General features: G+C 42.8%; 1 protein-coding gene across 5 annotated transcripts in view; it reads left to right on the top strand.

The window, feature by feature from the left end:
• Window positions 1-8,661: 8,661 nt before the first annotated feature.
• Window positions 8,662-23,690, top strand: part of ATP13A3 (ATPase 13A3) — a 56,736-nt gene continuing 41,707 nt past the window's right edge. The window contains exons 1-3 of one of the 5 annotated variants that reach the window (XM_021536867.2): window positions 8,704-8,731; window positions 9,884-9,937; window positions 10,797-10,865. Coding sequence is in view for 2 of the 5 variants with exons in the window: in XM_021536864.2 (XP_021392539.1) it covers window positions 9,900-9,937 (38 nt within the window). In the remaining 3 variants the exon portion in view is untranslated. Of the gene's footprint in view, window positions 8,772-9,883; window positions 9,938-10,796; window positions 10,866-23,690 lie in introns of all 5 variants that reach the window. The other 4 variants (XM_021536868.3, XM_021536864.2, XM_021536865.2 and 1 more) reach the window with 4 other exon arrangements.

Here is a 23,690-nt window from a genome sequence, read left to right on the forward strand (position 1 = left end):
CAAGAGCACCCACAGCATGCTCAGCCCGGTGTGTCTGCAGAGCCCCAAGCACTGTTTGGAGAAATTAAGCAGCCAGGTGTTTGTCAGGGCATGACCTGTTCTGGGGAAGCAGACGAGCTTGCTTCTTAGGGTGGAGCTGCAAATGTAGTAATTACAAGCTGTAGAAGTAATTAGACCTTTCTCACTCTAAAACCTCAGGGATAGAGGAGAAAGGACCCCAGAGGGCAAGGAATGGTGGAAAGGATCCAGCAGTTTCTCTTTCACCATTAGCTGCTACTTTGAAGTCGTGGCTTTGGAGCTGCCACACTACAAAAATCATCTTCTGGCAAGAGCAGGGGAAGGAGAAAGCCCAGAGCTGTCCATTACTGTCAGGCTGCAGCCCTGCACGGTCTGTCAGGGTGCTGCCACTGCTGCACATGCAAACCCTGGCTCCTGTCAGCAGCTGTCCTTCCTGGCTTCTTCACAGCACTGCCCCAGGCCTGGTGCTTGCCGAGGAAAGACTGGAGAGATGGAGGGAACCTGAGCAGTATGGCTTGGAAAGCAGAGGGCAAAGGAAACACAGGTAACTTCTAAAGTCAATAGTTTCAGAAAAGCAAAATGATGTTCTAATGTGGTCTCACCTTGTTCTTTGTAAGGCTGGTTTGTGCACAGGGCTGGCCATAGCCTGGGGGCTCCCTGGTTGTGCAACTCTGCCTGCTGCCCACCCTGCCTGGCACTGTGGGTGCTGCTGCCCACCAGCAAACCCAGCCTCCCTGATGTGGGGAAACTGGGCTTCCTACTGTGAATGCTCCCCTGCCTTGCTTCTCAGTGTCTTGAAGGTGAGCCAACCTTCTCCAGCCCTTGCATAAGATGTTCTTTGTCCATCAGCACATTTGGCTCCTCCTCTGCTCCAGCTGGTGCCGGGCCATGTGGGCAGGGAACGCCAGTCCTGATGGCAGCAATGCCGCCAGTCTGCAGGGCAGATGGGGAGCCACCGGGGCATCAGAGGGCATTGCAGAAGCACAGTGTCTCAGGTCATAATAAACTCATGGACTTTGCCCATTTAGTTGAAATAACAGAGATGAAAAAGTTATTGAGGATGACTGATGGTGGGTCAAATGACCAGACAGCATAACCTCTTCATTCTCTGAGGTGCCATGCCAGGGAGAAGAGCTGCACACAGGCTTTGGTTTCTGTCCTCTCTGAAAGCAGAGCCTTTGGAGAGCACGAAGCAGAAGAAAGGCTTCCCAGCCCTCTGCTTTGTTGTGACAGCACCGACTGCCAGTCTACCAAGTGCTTTCCCAGGAGGTGCTGTGAGAACAAGGTTGCAGAAATCACTTCAGCAATAATTGCTTCATCTGCCCTGGACCATGCTAAAATTGTGTTGTTTCCAGGTACAAGAGTTGCTCCTTAACCTGGAAGGATGGTGGCATCTTGGTTTGGTGTCTCCTCAGTCTGGAGTTTAGAGCACTTCAGCTCCTTACTGCCATCAGAGATACTGGGACAATGGCCTGTGTGGACCTCCAGTCTGGCCCAGAACAGCTGCAAGACCTGCTGCTTCTCTGCAAATGATGTTGAAGGACAGAAGATGAAATCAAGGGTTTCATATAATATAAAATCAAGTCCAGTTTTTGTTTTTGTTTTGTTGTTGTTGTTGTTGGTTTTGGTTTTTTTGGGTTTTTTTTCTGTTTAGTAGAGTAACTTTGGTGGAATAAATATGTCTTAGAAATTGGGAACTCAAACAAATAGTTCAAAGACATTTTTCCAGTGCTACACATCTAAAGCTGCTCATCACAGCATAGCTTTGTTGGGTGAAGTGTAACAGGGATCCAGTGTCCTCTTTTCCTGCCAATGGTGTAAGAGCAAGGCACCAATTTGCAGATCTTGAAGAATGTGACAGTGGTATTTCAGCAGCTCTAATGCTCTGCAGCCTGTGAAGGCTGCACAGTAACTGAAAGGAAATGTCTTTGGTTTTATTCACTTGGCTTTATTCCTAATTCACTCTTTGATGCCATCAGCCTGGGATAATAAGTTTTCAGAGATATGCTTGAAATTAAGGAAATGAGTCTGATTAAGTCCTTTAAACATACTTTGAGAGAGAAATGTACAACAATAGAGATATTAAAGGTCCTATTTTCAGGCAATTCTAATGTGAAATCAAAACATTGAACTGTTAGATGGCAAGATACATTAGCATTGTGTGTGCATTCTTCAGCTGGAGAGGGTATCACCTTCTTCAGCTAGGAGGGTTGCCAGAGAGCTTGAATCTGTCCTCTGTGCTGGGTGGGCAGTACTCAGCAGATTCATTTCACAGGAAAATATTTGCAGCTCAATAATAAAAACACACACACCTTGCCCTTTGCCTGTTGTATTTTGCTGGGTAGAAGCAATGGTTTCTCAAGAATCTCATGTTCAAGGTATGTATGTGGGGGTCTTTTAGCTCTATTTAGCTAGTTGCTTTATTTTTCTTAGCAGTCCTGGGGTAATTTAGCTGTAAGTAGGTTACCTAGTATGGGGTTTGTGCTGTCCATTGGTCAGGGTGGAACTCCCCCCCATTTACTGGAATATTTCCCAGCAGCTACCTGCAGTGTTGCAGGTACCTACTGGGTCCCCTTGGCAACTTTTTCCTGTGGCTGGGACAACTGCTTCCAAACTCAACCCTCTGTTGTTACGATCACCAGTGCTGATGTGGTGCCCCAGGATTTCAGCCCAGTCTGCAGGTTGGATGGGACAAACCCTGTGCAAGCCATCAGGAAACTGGTGTCCTTGGTGGAGACAATCCCTCAGGGAGCTTTTGTGTGTGTGCTGCACAGCAGCTTTATGAAATACTGTGGTGAAGGTGTGAAAGCATGTAATGGCACTCAGATCCCACTTTTCCTTAAGTATGACGTGAGCTAGGCAAAGGCTGGCAGTCCTACTGACTGAAAGACTTCTGCCTTTTTTAAAAATAGAAGGGAGAGGGAAAGGGACAAGTACCAACAAAAAGGATGCACCAAGTAGCTACACAGTGATTCTATTACAGCTTTGTGGCAGCAGGGAACCAGAAGAGGAGAGTGGAAGGTAAATTCTGTGGAGGGAATAGTCTTCAAAGGACCTGAGAAGTAATGTGGAGACAGGAGTGACCTCCTTTACTGCTTCCCATGGCATGGGGTTAGCGAGAGGAATAGGAAAGCACAGTATTATTTTTTTCATCTACTATAAAAAGTGACTTTTTAAGATCTTATTCAAGTAAATGGAGCAATTAATTTTCCTTTGCCTCTGACTGCTGTTGAAGACATGCAACTTATTAGATAGGCTGTTGTTTTAATGGAAACAGCAGCTAACTAGCCAGGCTATTTTAAACCATGAAGAACTGGATGTCTGGGAAATGGGGGAAAAAGGATTGGGCGGCACAAGAGAAAAGAATCTTCATCTGTGACAATCTTGGGCACTTTGTACAATTTCCTCTTAAAGCGGTTTCACAAGCTCATCTGGCAGAGAAGTGATAAATTGTTCAACAACTCAGGCTTGCCAAAGTAGTTTAAGGAGCTTTCAAAGGAAACTTTTAAAGACTTGTGGCTTTCCCCTGCATGTGAATCATCTTGAAGAGTGAAACTATAATTGCTAACCTCCATTTAATGAGTTACCATATACTTACCTGTGTTCATGAGCTCTGGCACTCAGTTCAAGAGTCATGTTCCCATGCAGATCCCATGCCTGTGTCCAAGAGCCCAGAGGGATGCCACTGCTGTTGCCAACCTACTGAACTTGAAAATCTAAGCTGGCAGAGCCTGCAGGCAACTGAGGTCAGAGAAAACACAAAGGTAGTAAGAGGAATGTCATGTCCACATACACAGCCAAGGCATGGACCTGTGTCCTTTCTCAGTCCCTTTTCTTATGAGCCTCTTTTTGTTTGCCTAAGGATATATGGGGATTAGAGAACATGGGCTATGGGGATTTTATCCCCTATGTAACACACTTGCCAGGAAAATCAAACAAGCAGGGCCAGAGGTGTCCCACAGGAGGCCCCACAGCTGTCCTCAGGGCGGGCTTGTTGGTACAGGGCTAGCAGAGGTGTGCTTGCAGCATCTGGGACCAGATGTGGCCAGCTGGCTGCTGGTGCACGGCAGAGGTGGGTCCCATAAACTCCTCTGAGCTAAGGCACATATTTATACAGCCCTACAGAAAAGGCAGGGTGGAACACGCTAATATATACACATTAAAGAGACTGAATAAATAAACAGTAGGTTCTGATTTATTTTCTCTGCTACTTGGATATCTTAGTTTTGGCACAAGATAGATTTCATACACAAATCTGATCCCCAGATAGGTTTTTGTCCTGCCTGATTTAGAAAACATGTGCAAAGGAGAAAAACTTCACAAATGTTCTTAAAACATAATGATATTTATGCTGTTTATTGCCAAAGCACATAAAATCCTTGGCCCCTTTCAGCTAGGTAATATACAACAGGTAACAATGCTGATCTCTGCCCTGGAGGATTTACAGTTACAGATGAGAGATAACAGTGGGTACAGTCAGACTGGGAAAGCACATAAAATGTGATTAGTCAGTCTGAGACTCACTAAATGCTGTACACTTAATAAGCATTGTTTAGCTTATTTGTGCCTCACCTGGGAGAGAGCGCAGGGTTGGTGGGGCAAAACCAGACATGGAAAACAGCAAACGCCCTCGACACTGGGGAAAAGGTGATGGGAGGGAGCAATTGAGAAATGTCACGTGTGAGAAATGTTCTGGTCACAGAAAGATGTAAAGGACTTTTAAGTTTTATTATTGTGACTTGTACCCAGTTAAGGTTTCAGGTGGAATATAGGTAACTACACAATCAAAATCATAATGGGAAGCCCGTTAAGAAAGGCTGCAGGACTTACCACTCCTCCTGTCCTCAAGCCCCAAACTGCTTACCTCCTCCCACTGAGCAAAGTCTGGAGGAACTACACTGTCTGTGAATGGCCATAACATTTCCAGAAGCACTGACAATGCTGGATTGTATTCTCTGGCTCATTTCCTCCTGCTAACCAATCCCTCTAGGGTGAACAGAATGGAGAAAATTGTTGTTTTTCTTGTAATTTCTCTTGTAATTTATTTTATTTTTTCTACCAGGTTAAACACCTGATATTTTAAAAGCACTGAATGCTGTGATTTCTAGGTGTACACCTAGAAATAACTTGTGATGCCCTGTGAGCCGTCCCTTCCCTAGGGAAGCTGCAGCCAGGAATGCTGCAGGAGAGCTGAGGTTGCCAGGCACTTCCAGCAGTACAAACCAGAGTGATGCCAAGAGAGCTGGAAAGCAGGGACTTTGCCAACCACAAAATTAATCTCTGAGTTAATAAAAGCCTGCATGGTTTGAGGTTTGTGAAGCAATAAATGAGTTCAAATTTGCCAGTGACTGAAGAAGAAAAGCAATTAGGTGTTAAGGGAAACCTTGTAATGGGTATAAAGATAATACATTAGAATATACAATGTGTTGAAAAACATGATGAGAAATTAATCTTTAATTGAAAATTACTAAAGGAATTTTGACAAAGAACGTAGAAATATATATATATCAAAGCAAACCTTTTAACTCCTTATACTAAAAGGGAATGATAGAGTAAGAGCTTCTGTTTAATAGCACTAATAATTTAATAATATTTTTCCTCTGAGTCATATGATAGGCTCTTTTTACCACTCAGTACTTCATCCAAAAAAAAAACCAAAACCAACTACTTGGCTTCTCATCATAGTAGTTTCTAAGTCTGTATGACCTAGAAAGCTATTTTTTACTAATGTGTTTTACCTCTGTTTTTCCAACACCCAGGCAGAAGGGTACCCATTTTAATCTCCCCACATTCCTATGACTCTTCTGGGGACACTGCTAGCAAGTTTGCAAGGCTAAAAGAGGTTATGTGAAAAAGTGAGCCTGAGGAAATACCTCAGTGTGATCCAAATGGAACCTGGGAGAGTCCTCAATCAGTGTGTTGTTAGGTGACTCAAATGTGCACAATTTCAGTGGCTTCAAATGAGGCTTTTCTGGTTTTAAAACAAAACATCTTGCTCAAAAGGGAAGAATAGGCAATAATAAAGACATATATAAATGGGAATTTTGCAGACTGATAGCAATGGGTAGTTTGGCAGTTTGTAAAAGGGGTAACTAGCTAGGGAAATTCAATGAAAATATATTGGCCAGTACCACTGATCACCAGTGGCATTTCCTTGAGGCACAAATTAAACCTTAGTAGTGATTTAGGTTGGATATTGGACAATAAAATTTACAATTAATTGAAAAAAAACCCCTGAAATTATTAATTAATTTTTCTGTTCTTTGTTTAAAAAATTGTCACGTTAGTGTCACTGTATTGGAGGTATTTCACATGGCCTTTCACACGTAACCAGAGTGAATGAAAACCACTGCTTTATACCCATCTTTAAAACTGTCACGCAAAAGTATTTTAAGAATTGCCTGAGAACATCACCTAACTCTTAGTACTGATTTTTTTTACAGTAAATACTGTACCACTGAATTTCCAGAGAATCAGGGGAAGTAACTGTTGAGTCATTACATAAAACCCAGTAACTGGTGTGGCCCGGGTAAGCAGGGACAGAAGCTTGGCCAGGCTGACACCAGCTTTGACAAGAGCGGTGAGGTGTGCAGTCAACAGAGAATCAAACGGTGACAGCAGAGTTAGCACATTAACAGAAAATAGATGTTTTTAGGGTTTTTTCGGGTAGAGGAAGGCGTCCATCTGATTTGAGTCAGAGCAGCTCAGTGTTATGTGTGGGTGGCAGTTTTCTCATTTTGTTTTCCTCTCATTCCCTTAAACAGTGGTCACATAAGTAAATCAACTCACCAGGCCAACAAAAAACTATGTCTTTTCTTTCTACCACTGTCAGAATTTCCTGCTGGATTCCCATGCTGGGCTGACTCACCCCAGAACTGTGGGGTCACTGGAGCTGTCACAGGAAGCCCAGAGTGGTGCTGGGGTGATGTGCTGTTCTGCCAGATGGATGTAACCCCTGTTCAATCACTGCTGGGGTTACATGCAATGAGATGTAACAGTCAATGGCTGCCTTCATCTGCAATGGAGAACTACTGGAAAAAGTAGTATCTGAAAATAAATATAGGTCCTATTGTGGCTTACAAATCCTCCAAATGGTTTGCAGTGCTCTTCAAAATTGAGCAGACAGTTTACAGAAGCAGGGATGGGTTATTAAAAGCAGGTGTAGACAGGACAATAGGAAACATCTCTTGTCACTTCTGTCAGGCTGAGAGGAAGAGCTGAGTGATCCACTGTGGGGCTGGGGTTGTGTCCAGCACCTGAGCTGGGGTCTTTGATGGAGCCCTCAGCAGAGCCCCAGGGCACTCGTGCCTTACAGGGATTGCCCTGAGGTGATCCCCAGCCTCTCTCACCTCTGCCTAACTTAACCAGTGGTCACACTGAGATGTGCAGGGCGGCTCATCTGGCGCCTCGCTTGCCTGGCAATGTTCACCAGGGCTGGGAGCCAAATCCCCCACAAAGCTCTTGGTCCAGTGTTGTTCCCCATCCTGTGACAATGAAGGACTGGAGGTAACACTGGACCTGACTCCACAGAGATGTCTGCTGTAGCTTTTAGGGGCTACACCCAGCCTCCAGTGCCTGCAGGACACCCCACGGCCAGCACACAAGGCCTGGGGACCCTGGCTCCCACCCTGAGGTGGGGTCCTGCAGCCCAACACCCACTGCCAGCCCTGTCCCAAGGGGACGCCTTGTCCTGCCCCGCAGAGCCCCGTGTAGCCATGTCCCCACACAGCCATGTACCCCATATCCATGTCCCCCACATCCATGTCCCGCCACAGACAATGCCCCATATCCACCTCCCGACATCCACGTCCTCCACAGCCATGTCCCCCACATCCATATCCCCACATCCACATCCCCATATCTATATCCCCATATCCATGTCCTCCCATCCATATCCCCACATCCATATACCCACATCCATGTCCCCCATCCATGTCCCCACATCCGTGTTCCCCATCCATATCCCCACAGCCATGGCCCCACAGCCATGTCCCCCATACATATCCCCACAGCCATGTCTCACAGCCATGTCCACTATCCATATCCCCCTATCCATGTCCCCCATCCATATCCCCACATCCATGTCCTCAGATCCATATCCCCACATCCATATCCCCCCATCCATATCCCCCCATCCATGTCCCCCATCCATGTCCCCCATCTGTATCCCCCCATCCATATCCCCCCATCCATGTTCCCCATCCATATCCCCATATCCATATCCCTCCATCCATGTCCCCCATCCATGTCTCACAGCCATGTCCACTATCCATATCCCCCCATCCATGTTCCCCATCCATATCCCCATATCCATATCCCCCCATCCATGTCCCCCATCCATATCCCCATCCATGTTCCCCATCCATATCCCCCCATCCATATCCCTCCATCCATGTCCCCCCCACCCCCCGTCTCCCCAGGTGCCGCCCCGCCCCTCCCCCGAGGCCCCGCCCCCTCCGGCCCCGCCCCCGGCCCCGCGCGACCCCCGCTCTTCCGGCGCGGGGCGGGGCGGGCGCGTGCCGCGCCTCCGTCACTTCCGCGGCCGCCCCGCCCCGCCCCGCCCAGCGCGGCCGGCGCGTGCAGCCGGTTGGCGGCCGACCCGCTCGCGCCTCGCGAGGCAGCCGCGCGCGGCGGGCGGGGTGGGGGGGGAGCGCCGGTCCCGCGCCGGTCCCGCGCCCGCCCCGCCGGCGATGGGGCTGCGCTGAGGCCGCCGGTGAGTGGGGCCGCGGGCACGGCACGGCACGGCCCGGCAGGTGAGGGAGGGTCCGCGGGCCTCCAGCGGCGCCCGCGGTCTCCGCCGCGCCGGGCGCGGCACGGCCGCCCGCAGCGCCCTCCAGCCGTGCCGGCCGCTCCTCCGGCCGCGGCAGCCCCCGCGGGGCGGCCCGGCCCGGCGCGGGCGCTCTGGCGGGGCCGGTGCCGCGGAGCGGGTCCGGGGCTGGGCGCGCGGCCGGGAGCGCGGGCGTGCGGCGGCCGCCGGTGTCCGGACACGTGCGGCGCCGGCCCGCGGGCCCGGCCGCCCCCCGCCCGCCCAGGGCCACCCCGGGCTGGCGGGGCAGCTCGGGCGGCTCTCCCGTGCGGCTCCCTCCGTCCTCCGAGCCCGGCCCCAGTTCTGCCCGCGGTCCCGGTTACCGAACAGCGCGCGTTCCGCCGCCTGGGCACACGTCAGCGTGCTCTGCAGTGGCGGGGTCGGTGGGGAATGCTGGTGATGGTGTACCGAGGAGAAACTTTGGCAGTCCAGGCTGAGGACTCCGTGCGGCTCATCCCTTTTTCAGCACATGAGTCAGTGCGTTCTCCTGCTGACAAAGGCTGTGGAGCACTTTTCCAGCAGCTGAGCTGCTGAGCCGGGGATCTCTCTCTGCGAGCGCCTCTGACAGCCACTGCGTCATCCCTAAGAGGAGGCCCGCTATGCCTGTTCAGGGATAAACAGCTACTAGGTGAATTAAACACTGAGACCCTTGGCAGAATTGATACCGAAGGTGAAGATTAACTTGCGTATCTACAGTATTGGCTCTTAAAGCTTGCTGCTACCGTCAGTGCTCTGGCTTGCCTGCTGGGATTAGCGTATCCCTGCAGGTGCTGTAGTTGGAAGAGACTTTTGGAGTCTTCAGGAAGCTGAGGTAGCATAGCCTCCAGCAGTGGGAGATGGTTTACTCTAAACTGTTTTAACGTGAGTGCTGATAGTTGTCTGGCCACGGTGGCTGACTGCTTCCTTCTCTGAGCTTGCTGAGTTAAAATTCGTTAATGTGTTTTCTTTGCAGTATGCACTCACTGCAATTGTATGGTGTTTTCTTAGCAAGGGCAATCAAGATTATGTTTCATTTAGCCTATTCATTACGCTGACTTTTTTTTTTTGTTGTTGTTGTAGGTGACTCAGCTGTTGTATGTATGAGATTTGTCCACACACTGGCTCTTCAGACAGGTTAGCAATATTTTTCAGCCATCAGTCCATCATGTTTGAAAGAATTGCTACTTTTGCCTTTTCTTAAAATTTTGTACAATGTTGTCACATCCTTTAGAATATTGATTTTCTTGATCTTGTGAGAAACAGCTTTTTTGACATTATTTAAAATTTATGGTGTAGTGTGGTCCTCATAAACTTAATGTTCCTGTATCAGTGTCATGAGTGACAGCAGTTTATCTTTATTACACATATACTGAGGAAATGTTTGTCTTGGTGTTTGGCATGACACTGACGGCTATGTACTGCTGCTTTTGTTAGCTGCTTTTTACTTGTTGGCTCATTACAAGTACAGTTTCACAAAGTTTAAAGAAAATATGCTGTGTAAACTTTGAACTGTACAATTGACTTGGAAATTGATTAGTACTGATCTAACCCTTCTAAGAAGTGTATGATTAGCATGACTTAGTGGAACAAAAATGTCATCTATTGTTGGTGTAGTCACGTGTGGGAAAGAACTGTGGCTTCTGGCTACATTGAGTGTTCCAGTGTGAGCACCTAGGCCAGCTGTGAAAAACTGATGTGCTCTAAGGTTATCAGTTTTTAAAGTGCTTTAAAAATGAGTAAGAGAGATCTTTTTGTTAACTGGTTTTGGCTAAGGCTTACTGTCGGTGACACAAGGAGGTGTAAGCAGTGAAAGGGGTCTGAGCAGTTCTGCAGACTCCAGCAGAGCTGCTGGACAGCAGCTGCTGCCTTCCCAAATACCTCCCAGGAGCAGTGGGGCTGTTCCAAGCTCTGCTTGGTGTCTTCCTGTAGTGCTGTCTAGACTTTGAGCATGTTTTGCTCTCCCCACTTAAATTTTTTGTTTGTTGTTTTCTAGGATCAGGCATCTGTTCCTGTATTTATTTTTCATTTCTTCCTAGTCTGTGGAGGACACCTCATGGCATTGGTAGGCACTAATTCATCCCTAACCTGGAGAGAGGGGGGTGAAAGGTCCCAGCTGCCTGGTCAGGAAGCTCACAGTGCCTGCAAGGGAGCGTGGGGGCTGCCTAGCAGGAAGGGAAGTTGCATCATGATGCCTGAGTGATTGAGAAACTTTGTGATTCAGTCCTCTTCTGCTTCTGTGCCATGTGACAGGCATGGCGCATCAGACAAACTATTTTGCTAATAAATGATTTAAAAAGAAGGAAATTAATTTATGTATTGACATGGAACCCTCAGATTATATTTTATCATTTGCCTTGAGGAGGTACTGTCCTACTGTTTTCTGTGTGGAGTATAAAACAGCTGCCAAGATGTTGATTTTCTGTGGGATGAAGACAAATTCCATTTATTCTGTGGAAGTGAAATACCTTTATATTGTTAAACCCAGGTGCAAGTTGAGTGTCCAGGTCATAGAGGAAATCAGTAGTAGAACTGGGAACTGACTGGAAGGGTCAGGTTTTCATCAAGCATTTTGATCATTGCATCCTTGTTCATTTTCTGGAAACCTTCACATAGTGTTTGCTTTATTTCTGTAAACAAATGAAATCTGCAGCAGGGGATTACTTTGACTTAGCTTGTCCAAGGTCTGTTGTAGAAATTATTACTTCTGTTGTGGTAAATGTCTCTATTGAGTGCTGTGCTCAAGCATCTTCAACTGCAGACCAGGGAGTATGGTTGCAACACCTTCCTTATTTATTGTCTGTGTGGTAGACAGATGATGGATACCAGCATCATAAAGTCACTCCAGGACAGAGCCTGATGGTAGCTGGCATGGAGAGAAGATGTGTAATTCTTTATTGCCTTGTGAAACAAAGTCCTTTAGTTATATCTTCTAAAACTCTTATCAATGTAATGTGAACATAGGTGGTTCTTCCATTTGTGTTCAGGCTCATCTTTTCAATGTGCAAGAATTGCCTTGGAGAACAGAGCTTATATTTAAGTTCAGGTTTTTTTTGGGCAGGAATTATTGGTCTCCACAGCATGACATCTGCTATGGTCAAACCTGCTTTGGGTCTGGAGTCATGTTGTTATACAGATAAATAGTTTTTGTGGACTTGCAGTGGTGAAAAACCTCCCAGCATTCTGACTGGTGCTTGGATATGGTTATGATTAGCATGAGAAAGTGCATACAAGAGAAATCCTAGTTCAAAAATCCTAATTTCACAATTAAACATTGAAAAAAATGTTTTAAATAACAGTAATGCTAAAGTGTTGCCCTTTCACTCTTACACAATGAGCTAAAAATAGTTTTCATTCATAAAAAAGCTGCTTCCTTTGTTAAATAATCTGCATAGCAGAGAACAAAAGTTCATTTTATAGTAAACTGTGGCTGTATTATAGCTTCAAGTCTGACACCTTTATTCCTGATTGAAATAAGACTGTAAACTTTAATTTTTAGTAGCTGAAAAGCAGGCTTGAATAAAAAAGGATGGGTGATTTACAATTTCTGTTCAGGAGCTATGGATGTGATCTGCACAAAAAGCTGAAGTTCTCTGTTTTGCTGCCCCTTTTCTAAAATGTTTAATTTCTTCATGCAGTGTTGTGGGGGGTTGGGATTGGGAAGGGGTCTCCGTGGCTGTGGAATCTTGCTGATTCCTCTGAAGTGGTGCAGCGTCAATCAGTTTCATAATCCTATCAAACTTAGTAGAATTAGCTGCATTTGCATTCATTCTGTGTTTTCATTTTTTCGTTGTGTGGTTTTCATTTGAACAAATTTAGCCCTTTTTTTTATGGTTCTGCTTTATTAGAATTGTGACATTACATTGTTCATCTTAAAACAGCCCTTTGGATGTGGTAGTAGAACTGGTAGCAAGTCCGTTACTTTTTAGTTGGATTGGGATTTTTTATGTGGTATTTAAGACTAAAAGATCATCCTTCAAAATCAAAATACACAACTCTTTTTTTTTGACCTTTAGCAAAGTTATATGACAGTGATATTTTCAGTTTAGAGGGTATATGCAGTAACAAAAATGGCAGCTCCTTCAGATTTTATTCTAGCTAGAAGATGTCAAAATGAAAGGTGATAAATGGCAATGGCTGAACATTGTAATGAGAAGGCTTTTGAGAAACAGTAGTAAGAGCAGCTTAACTGACTTGGGATGCAAGAAGAAAATCTATGTAGAATGTGAAATTGAGTCACATTGTGAATAACATGTGAGAAAGACTAGTAGAGGCAGATATCACCAAGGCTGCAGTGCAAATGGAATGGCAAGTAGCAAGAGACATAAAAGTCAGCTACCTGCAAAAGCAGTAGGAAGATTGGGAAATGTAGTAGGGAAGCAGTAGATTGGGAAGTAGTAGGAAGATTGGGAAGTGCCTCACTTGATTTGGTGGGAAGCGCATGTGTCTGCAGGAGATGCAGAACATTTGAAGGGCTCAGTGCCTGTTCTGCTTGTCTTTCACATAGCGTCATGCAGGTGCTTAATTTTAGGGATATTTTTGACAAGGTAGTATTTTACACTACAGTGTACTTCTGCTAGATGTTTCTGTGCCAGCTGCCCCTGATAAGTTTCACTGTACAATTCTCAAAACAGCTAAAAAATATTACCTAGAGCTACTCAGAAGTACTAGAAGATGACAAAGGATGAGTCTTCAGACAGCTACAAAGGAGAAGAGCCAAGAAAGACAAGTGACAGTCTGACAGTTCAGTTTGTCCCAGTTTTTTCTATCAGTTGAGATTAATAAGCAAACATTCTATTTTCAAGTACTTGGAAGATACAGAACCATGAACTGATTTGTGGGAAAAGTAATTGTGTCTGAAATCTTGATACCTTTTTACTGCAGAGCAGAAGGCTCAGTAGCTATAGCAGAAGCCATGGAGGTTTAGTCTCCTGAATTGATTGATTTAGAAAGGTTTTCCTCATTTTAATGGCCTCATAAGTAAATGGAGGTATGACCTGGGAGTAGATGATCCTATCTGGAGAGCTGTAATTAACAATTCGGTGTTAAAATGAGAAGTTGTGTTGAAGGATTCTGTCCTGGGTCCTGGCCTTTAATGAAAATACTAGTCAGCTGGCTGATTAAATTCTCAGGGACTGTTTTGGAGGACATGATGGGAGTTCAAAATAACCTGAAAAAATAGCTCAACATTCAATAGGGTCAAATGCAGGTACTGCACTTAGGCAGGAAGTGCAGCTGTTGAAATGCAGGGTGAAGATTAACTGGTTAGCTACTAGAAAAAGGACCTGGGGGTGTACTGGATCACAAGTTGAACATGAGTCAGTGTCATGCTGTTTTGCAGAAAAGGCAAATATCTTACTGGGATGTTTAAACAGCAGTATTGTCTGAGAGATGTAAAGTTTAAATCCATTGGCTTTATTTGCTGTTGATGTACAGCCTGTGCAGACAGCATCTGTTTTGGGTGCCAAGATTCAAGAAGAATTTGGACCACTTGGAAGGAGTTCAGAGTAGAGAAATGAGAGTAATCAGAGTTCGAGGAAACAACTTCATAAATGTGGAAGAAAATCCAAGTTATTTTGGCAAGAGATGAGGAGTTTAGTGGGAATGTAAGAGATTTCAAGTATTTAAAAGATTTGTAAGAAGGAGATGCTATTTTCGGTGGCCATGATGGGCAGTTTGAAGTGGGATTAACTTTCATCACAGAAAACGCCTATTAAGTTTTTAACATTTCTCAGAGTTAACATAGAACTTTAAGAAGTCTTTACTTGTGGCCATGAAGAACAAGTTTGAGTGTTTAGAAAGAATGGAATATGGTTTAGGTTGGAGAACAGACTAAACTCACTATTACTGTCCCTTTCATCTCATTTTATTTTGAGCCAGTGAGGAGAAACAGACAGGATTCTTTTTGTCAATCTCTTGGTTGTGTCATGTGAGTGTAGATCTTGTACAGGTTCAGATGGTTAGAGCTGTGGTGCTTGTATTGGTCTGGAAACATAAAGTGTTTTGGATTACTTTCTTCTTCTGCGTGCTGCCTCGTGCAAATGGAGCGAGGTTTCTTGTGCTGTCAGGATGCTTAAACATCCTTAGTGGAGGTACTGCATGTTAGCAATTTCTGTGCGAGTTAAACCTAGCAGAGCACTGATGAATTTCCATTAATTTTAGTAGTCTTGGTAGCTTTCAGATTACTGCTTTAGCTTCAGGTAATAATCTTACAATGTTTCTCATCCATAGTTACAAAGTCACCTTTGGCTTTGAGGATCTCTCTGCAGTTCCCTGGTGTGTTATATTCACCACTACAGGGAGCCTAGGTGAGGATGGGCCCCTTGCAAAGTGGAAAGTATATCCATGCTATTTTATATATAAATGTTTTTATGCACTGTTATTATCACTTTTGATTGTCTGCAGTAGACTGCATGGCAAAACAAACGATCCAGCTAATCCTTGTATTTCAGCAATTGATTTGTAATGTAACTGTGAAAACTGTGTGAAAACATTCCATATAATCCTATACATTTCGCTGCCATATCATGTCTCCAAATCATAGAAGAAAAATACAGTTCCCCTCATGAACTCTGCCCTTAAGATCTGCTATGGTGTTTCACATCAACAATAGCAAGAGCTTATTTTCTGGAGGCTGCATTTAGTAGAGAGCAGTAGCTGAAAGGTCAATGACAGGGATAATGGTTGGCCTCCAGTGGGGAGATTGTTCAATTGAGTTGCATTACCTGCCTGACTTCACCTTTACCCTGTAATAATATTTATTGAACTGTTTAACTTTTGGGTGCAGGTTTGTTTCCTGAAAAGTCCTATTACTGTTGGCTAGAGATTTTTTTCTCTGAGCAGAGGGGTAATTTTTGTTACCTCTGTTTCTCAAACAGGGGATCTATTTTTGTCATACAGGCATGGAGGGTTCTTAACATATCTGCTGTTGTCAGTAAGTTGTGAAGGCTTGATCCAACGTCCAGTGAATTCAAAGGGTTGTTCCACTGGCTTGAGTGGTCTTTGGCTGAGGATACTGCTGTCTGAAAGTGGTGCTTCTGTCACTAGAGCAGTACTCCAGATCTGACAAGCCAGCAAAAAGTTCTTTTCAGACCAACTGGTAATTCAAACAGAAACATAAAAGAGCTGTCAAATGTGCAGTCTTGCAGACTGCATTCTTTAGATTAACCCTGTCTTCAGTTCATCCATTTAGTGAGGACCTCAAAACTTTAAGTAGTGCTTTGAGAGAGAGTCCTGACATTACTTTCCTGCATTGTCGCCATGCTTTATTGCTAGAGGCAGCCTACTGAGCCTTAATACTGGCAATATTGAAGACCTGTGTTGTGGTGGGGGGTAATGGTGTTGAGTCCTGTTCAGACAGCCAGACTTCAAATGCCAGCAGTGTATGGATGAAACACAGCTTCTGCTGTGTTACAGTTGTGCTGTTGTGATGGCTTTCTACTGCTTGGGTAAGATCAACCTGTGATGAAAGGCATGTGTCTGGAGCAGAGGCAGATGTAATGTGTCTAAGTGAACTGGAGCACTTGGAAAACCATTGTTGTGCAGTCTAAGTTAGTTGAAAGTCTTGTGCTCCTAACTTCTTAATTTTTCTTAGTTCATCTACAAATCTTAATTTTTGATACCAATATAATCTGTGCTTTTTTTATGAATTTGTCTTCTCCAGCAGAAATAACTTTAGTAATGAACAGGCAAAAATAAGAACACACAAATTGCATACCTTTTGTAGGGTGAGAGCACAATGGAAAATAACTTATGGTCTTGTCAGCCTGACAGTGCATACTCAGTAGCGTGCAGATGGAGTTGTCCTCATAGCACTCTTCCTTCTGCCACCTTTTCCATTACCCAGCAAAATCCCTTCCCCAGAGTGGTACAGGTTTTTTAAGTAGGGAGACTGTTGGCATAATTGCATACTGAGCACGTATTAGGAGGACTTTTATGCCTTTAGCTGGTACTGGTATGCTGGTAGCATTTGTAACCCCAGTTCTTATCCCGTGGTCATTTCAGTAGTGACTGTCTGGTGTGTTAAATAGCAGCTGTCTCTGCTGGAGATGCTGCTCCACATAAGTCCATTGCTAGAGCAGGTCATAAAAATCTTTGGCTCTGGTTTCAGAGCAGAGTATTTTGAATTAGTGTAGTCTGCACCTTGCATTTGGAACAAATGTGTAGTCTCAGTTTCCCGCTTCCTGTCATCCTCTGCTGGCATAAATGTCCGTGAAGAAATAGTATCTTAAATGCCAGAATTGTCTGTGTAGCTGAAGTCTGATAACACTTGTATGTACGTACCATTGATGGGTGTGGTAGCAGAACTCATGCAACCTTATAGTCAAGACAGTAGTGCTGGTTGATGAGGTACTGTCAACAGAAGAATGTTTTGGGTTGAGAAAATTTTGGTGTGCACTCTCAGAAAATACTTTCTGTTGGCCTAGCTTAATGGAAGTAGTTCACCTTTTGTAAAGCTCATTTGCTTTGGAGACTAATTTTTGGTAGTACAGACATTATGCTATACCCAGACAGTTTGCTAAGTTTGTGGGGCCGTATTTTATGGTGAATCATCTGTGTGGTGTTTTGCTCTATCCTCCCATCTTACTTTTGCTGGATTCTTGAAAAGTGTGTTTTATATCTATCTGTCACTCTATCAGAGAACATCCTCGTTCTTTGGTTATTAATTTGATTTTATCTAGGTTAGTGTTTTTCAATTTTGAAAGTGTGCTAGATACATATAACATTAGCCGAAAGATAGTAACTGGTGGTTGATTCCTTTCTTAACATCCCATAGAAATGAGGTATGTCCAGAGCTTCAGTCTTTCTCAAAACATTTTTGATTATTTTGCTTATATTCAGATGAAGTAGTTGTTTGGCAGTTTGCTTTTCTGATTGCCATAGGCAAAGAGAAACTAAAGTATGTTCATAAAGCTAATAGAGTGAGGGTCAAAATAAGGGCAGAATGAATCCTCTGTGAATTTAGCAGTTCTTTGCGGGACGTTGGCAAGCTTAAAATATGCCCCAAAATAATCTTTATAACCCCAGGAAAAATCCACCTAGTAATAAATAAGATGACAGAGTATTTGGCTCATTAAACTCTTCAACTATAAGTCCCTGGGTCTGGAGATTGTGCATTGGGGATCATCGTTATGTGACTCCCTCTGCTGTCTCCTTGACTGCAGGGGAAATGCACATTTCATCTGACCTTTCTGGCCCATTGTTTTTTTGCTCTATTAGCCTTCATCCCTGCTCTCTGTTCTTCCCTGGCACTGACAAAAAGAGTATGGAATTAAAGCTACTTGGGCATTTAATGTAAGTGAAATTTTGGCAGTCCTCAGTGGTGCTTTAGGAAGGTGACCTCTGTTTTCACCTAACATTTATGAAAAAGCAAGGCTGAAGCTGGGTCAAGCATCTGGACTAGAGCTATCTGGGAAGAGGCTACTTCTGAATATTTGGCTAGATGGTGGTGATATTTCAGTTAGTGAGGTCAATGCTTGAGGAAAAAGCACTCCTTGATACACTTCACTTACTTGAAACATTTCAATCTTGTTTTTAAGGAAACTGTACTCCTCCCAGCTCAGAAGATGGATACAGTTTCACCTGTTAATACTGTTATAAAAATTTTTATAGCTAGGAAAGAAAGAAAAGTTCTAAAGATATTTCAAACAGAGATAAAAACTCTAGACAAGATATGTTAAGGCAGAATTTCTCCTTTAAGGTAAGCATGCAGGATAAAAGTTAGCTATAAATGGATTGATAAGCAAAAGTTATTACTCATGGGAGAAGCAAGATTCAAGAACTTTGCTGATGGTCGTTAGGACTGAGAAGATTACAGCAGTTGAAGGGATATCCCTTGTCAGAGTTTTGCAGTCTGTTTCCATTATACAGTGGAGATATCTACCACTGGATGATGTGGAAGTCATTCCCAAGGAGCACAGAAGCACTGAATAGTGTAATTTAAACAGAGCTATTTAAGGCAATGATGAAACGTATTGTAGTAGGATGTGGGGAGTTAATTTAATTTCATGGATTGTAGAAGTCCTTCTCTGAAATACAACTGTTTACTAAATCTCTGAAGCTCTTCGGGGTTTAGGACTGTTCTGAATGACTGGGACATAGTAACTAGATGGATGTGGGCCAAGGTTTACATTACAGGCATGGAGACATGCAGTTAAATGTTACATGTTAAATGTCCTGTATGTCTGTTCTCTTCTTGTCTTTGTCAAACTTTTTTTCATGGAAATGGAGAGTGCAACTTTTCCCCCTTGATTTTTTTATCTTGCCTCATATGGTAGTTCTGAGGGTAAATTAATAATTTTCAGGAGTTAAGCTGTCAGGTTCTATAAATTCCTGTGCATTAAAAAATTGTCCTGTACAGCAGTTCAATCTTGGAATGGAACTTGTTTGCAGATTTTTCTCTTAATTATTTCAGTTACTGTAATTTGAGATCAAAATAAATAAATTGTCATATGTGACATCTTAAGTTAAACTTAATTCTTTTATACAGTCTTTAACATTAATACTTAGTGTTGTTATGATAGTTTTAACAGTTTCTGTAATGCACAGTATTTCTATTGATTGACAAGTTGTTTGCACACAAGAGCTTTTTCCTTGATGTGTTTCAGATCTAAGTTAAGTGAATGTGCCACATATTTCAGACTTTGTCTCAATTTTTTATGACTATTTTAAAAAAATTGTACTTTTAGTAAACAGAACCCCCTGGTTTAATGTATAGATTTTTTTACAGAATACATTTTTAGAAATTAGTTACAATTAATACAGTCTGTTATTCTGGAATATACTCTCGTGTACTTTTAGTAGTTACGTAGTTGAACTTTGGAATTTTTTTGCATTTTGACTTTAGGAAACTGAAGAAATACTGCTGGTTTGTCTGAGAAGGCTTTGCTGAAAGCAGTGAAAGTTAGTAAGTCATAATTAGGATGGGAAAGGAGTGAAAATCAATTGCTTGCTTATGATGAGCATGACAGCTGTAATCATAGCATGCCACTATATGTGCTTCTGAGGAAACAAAAGTTAAATGTCTAAACTTTAGAGGAAAGTTCATCTCTTGTGATTAGTCTAGTTGTGCTTGATGATCTCCTTGCAGACGAAGAGAAATTTGATTCAAATGTTCTTATGCTAACCTCAAAAATATTTTCCAAGAATTTAAGAGGAAGAGGAAAAAAAGTCATTGCCTCCTTTTATTGAGCATCCATACTACAAAAGCAAATATATCCCAGGAAGCAGATACTCTACATTGCACAATAAGGCGGCAGCCACACAGGAAAGGTTGGGCTCTTGGCACAGCCCCTGAGGGGAAATGCTTCCTTGAAAGGACCCATTGTTGCTGGGTCTGGGTCTTCAGACTCCCAGTTCTCCACTGGAATGGCTGCAGGTCTCTTGGTGCTGGCATGGGGCATCTTTGCCATCCCCATTATCTAACCAGAATAGTCTTGGTTAGTTAATCACATAGAAGGGCTGAGTAAAGTTCACACCTCATGTGAGAAAGAAACTTTGGAAGCAGCCCCAGTGCTCAGCTATTGAGAACTCATGCTGGGTGTAATGGCGCCATGCCTTACCCAAGATATTTGGAACCTTTGGTTTAAGATATTTAGTTTAACTTTCTCTTCCGAGAACAAACAAAACATAGTCTGTGAATTCTAACCCAAATGTCTGGTATACTCTTCCAAGAGATAAAAGAGCTAATAAGCATCCAAAAGAAATGTATCCTTTGTTGGATTCCCTGGCTGTGGGGCAGGTCTTCTTTCTCTCATGGCAGTTAGGTAAGAGACCCAGAAATCTGAAAGGAAATGGGTAAAAACTCTGTTTCTGTGAGCCTGAGAGTAGGAACGAGCTTTGGCTGATTGTGATTTTTGGTGCTTGGTTTCCAGTTTGAAAATTTCATTAATGTGAATAGCTGCTGCTTGAAGTAAGATAAATGAGATGCTGGGAAGGTTAGGTGGTACAACGCTTGACTAATTGTCCTTGAGATGACCAACAGCTTTCCTAAATTCTCTTCCAACATATCTTCAACTTCTTCATTGTTGCTATAGTAATAACAAATTTCTAAATGGTCTGAAAATAATGATCTGATGACCAGTTAGAAAGTGAGTTTTGAGTGTAGTATGGGCTATAGTACTTTGTTATCATGATGAATTGACATACTGAGTTTATTGTTAGATGTAGAATTATCTTTCCTTAATGCAGCCTGTACTCTACTATAAACATTGCAATTGCTCTTACAGCCAGCAAAAAGTATACTTTACAAAGAATACACTCTACAAATGTAAATACAGTTTTAGTTTGGTGATTGTTGGATACAATGGTCTTCCTTAAGCCTAAACACAGAAACAAAAGCTTGTATTCTAACAGAAAGCCTAAGATGGGAAGTGATAAAATAGGTATTGAGTGGAGGGCTTTGTTAAAATTTAGCTCGTGTACTTGTAAAATTTCCATGTATTCATTAAACTATTATGTCATTCTTATTGTTAGAGCTTGGTTAGTTGACTAAAGTGTTAAGCTTTGTTTGTAGTACAAACTATAACCTTAACTCCTTTCAAAACGCAGTTGAAGGATTTTTGATCTCTCATAGTTATTTTAGTTTGTATGTCTTACCCGAGCATCTGTTGTACATTATGTGGATAAGTTAGTATTTAAGGGTTCAGCTGCAAGTTACTGGAGAGCTGTAAACTGCATCAGCTCCCATTTCTGTAAGGTGCATTTCTTAGGATGAGGCTGCCTCTCAAGTAGAGTATCTCTTGTGTTTGTAAACCACATGCTTGTAAAAATACAAATATGTTCAAATAATACTGAAAGCTTTACAAGAGCATTATGTGTATAAGGTCATGGTAATACATATTGAAGTAAAGGCATAACCTTTTGGTTTTTAAAGTCACAAAAGTGTGATAGCCCCAGGCCTTGGCTAAGTCATGTATCCTCTGTAACCTGCTTGAGTTTCAGGGTGGTCTTTGCATGGCATGGATTTTATGTTTTGGGGACTGGCAAAGAGGCTCTCTCAGATGGTGTCAGGATTGCCAGGTGGTGTGAGATGTCTCATTGTGCTGCTGCTCAGACATGGATCCTTCCAAGTCCAGGGTGTAGCAAAATCCATCCGGCACACACCATGGTCTGGACCTGGGTACCTACAACAGTGAAGCAGAATCAGAGAAGCAAAAATGTAGAGTGCAGGCATACCTGTGTACAGAAGCTCCTTGGAGACTGAGAATCCAAAAAGAACAACTCAAACTCTTTCCTTAAAGGAAGTAGAGGCCAATGATCAATCCTGATTACAGACTGTTTGGTGATAAGTTGTCATAACATGCATTTTAGCAGGACTTTGAAGCCGTTTGAATATATTTCAGGATTTTTAATTGCAAGTGTATTAAAACAATCCTTCTTTCATTCTCAGTGGCTGCAGTTTCTCTACCTGTCCTGTTTCAAAAGCTGACGGGGAAACATTTTAGGAAATAATAAATTATTTTTATAGACACTTATATCTTAGGTAAAAGAGAAAGACTGGGAAGTAAATACAGGACTTATGTCCAAGACACTGTTGGCAGAAATTTTGATTCCATCCCTTACAAGCTGGAAATGTTGTGTCTGAATTTGCTTTTTTGCTGATTGATTTTTAGCATGTGCAGCATATTATGAAATATGTTTTGAGAAGAATGTGCTTGTAAGTATTTTATAATCTTTTTTTCCCCTAATCCTTACATTTTCTTAGCCTTGTGTCAAGGAAAATATTTATTTCCTCGTATCAAGGAAAATGAAGTGCCATCCCTTTCTCCTAATGGTCAACTGATGCCCAGGTTGAGTTTTCATCTTTCCTAAGAATTCAGATGTATTTTCTTATGGAATATTTTCTTAGAAGATAACATTCATTCCTCTTCCTGGCCTGTTACAGCTCTTCCAGTTTGAGTGTTTCTTCAGTTTTAATTTCATTACTGCCAGTATAGCAGAGATTGAGCTGGTGTTTTGTGTATGTGTAGCAATTCTATTACCTCCATTTTAGTCCCATTGCATGAATCCCAAAAACTTTTACTATAATGTTTGGAAAAAATGGACCGTTTGGTAACTGATCTCAGTGTGTGGGAATCTCATGGTACTGTAACAAGAATAAACCCTAGTGGTAAATGTTGCTGTTTTATGTCTGTTCCCTTGTAAGGTTGATTTCTTCTTGGTGTTGAAAATATGGCTCTAAAGTGCAGAAATTTTGAATTTCTGAGTGACTAAGTAATGTTTGGCTTTCAAATTGCAAAAAAGCCTCATTTTTTTCCTGTGTTTTGGCAGGTAGTTGGAATACAGTTGAAGATGATGACTTTCAAGGTGTTTTTTATTCAGAAATATGAAAGGCTTTTCATGACATCAGGCTATTTAGAAACTTAATTTTTTATAACAGTGGTGTTAGGTGGTTCTTAGTGGAGGATGTACTTGTTGTAAATAAATTCTGAAAGGGTAGTTTTAGCCCTTTAGTAGCCTATTTGGACCCAGGAGAGTCAGGCAAGTCACTTGCTAGGACAATAGCTCAGATGTCTGGAATAGAAATTGAGTTTGATTGTTTTCTAGACAGGTCAGTCCAGGTTTTTTTTATTCTTAATTTTCTTCCTGTATTAGTTTACTTTGATTTATTTATTGAGAGTAATTACATAGGATGGTGAGGAAGATTTACTTGTATTAATCTCTGCACAGAGGTGAATTTGAAGTTTGGCCTCTTACATGTCTCTTGCTTTTTCTGTCTGCCTTGCTAGATCTTTTTTTTGTATTCTTACCAAAGCAGAGCTGGTTGAGCCTTGCCTTGACAGAAAAGTACCTAGTTTCTGTGATGTTCAGGTAGTGACAAAGTTCACTTTCTTAGCTTTGCTGCACTCAGTCTCTAAAGGTCATCTGCTCAGGTGTGATTGCTTCACTA

The sequence above is a fragment of the Lonchura striata genome, chromosome 10 (assembly GCF_046129695.1).
Source record: "Lonchura striata isolate bLonStr1 chromosome 10, bLonStr1.mat, whole genome shotgun sequence".
Taxonomy (NCBI): domain Eukaryota; kingdom Metazoa; phylum Chordata; class Aves; order Passeriformes; family Estrildidae; genus Lonchura; species Lonchura striata.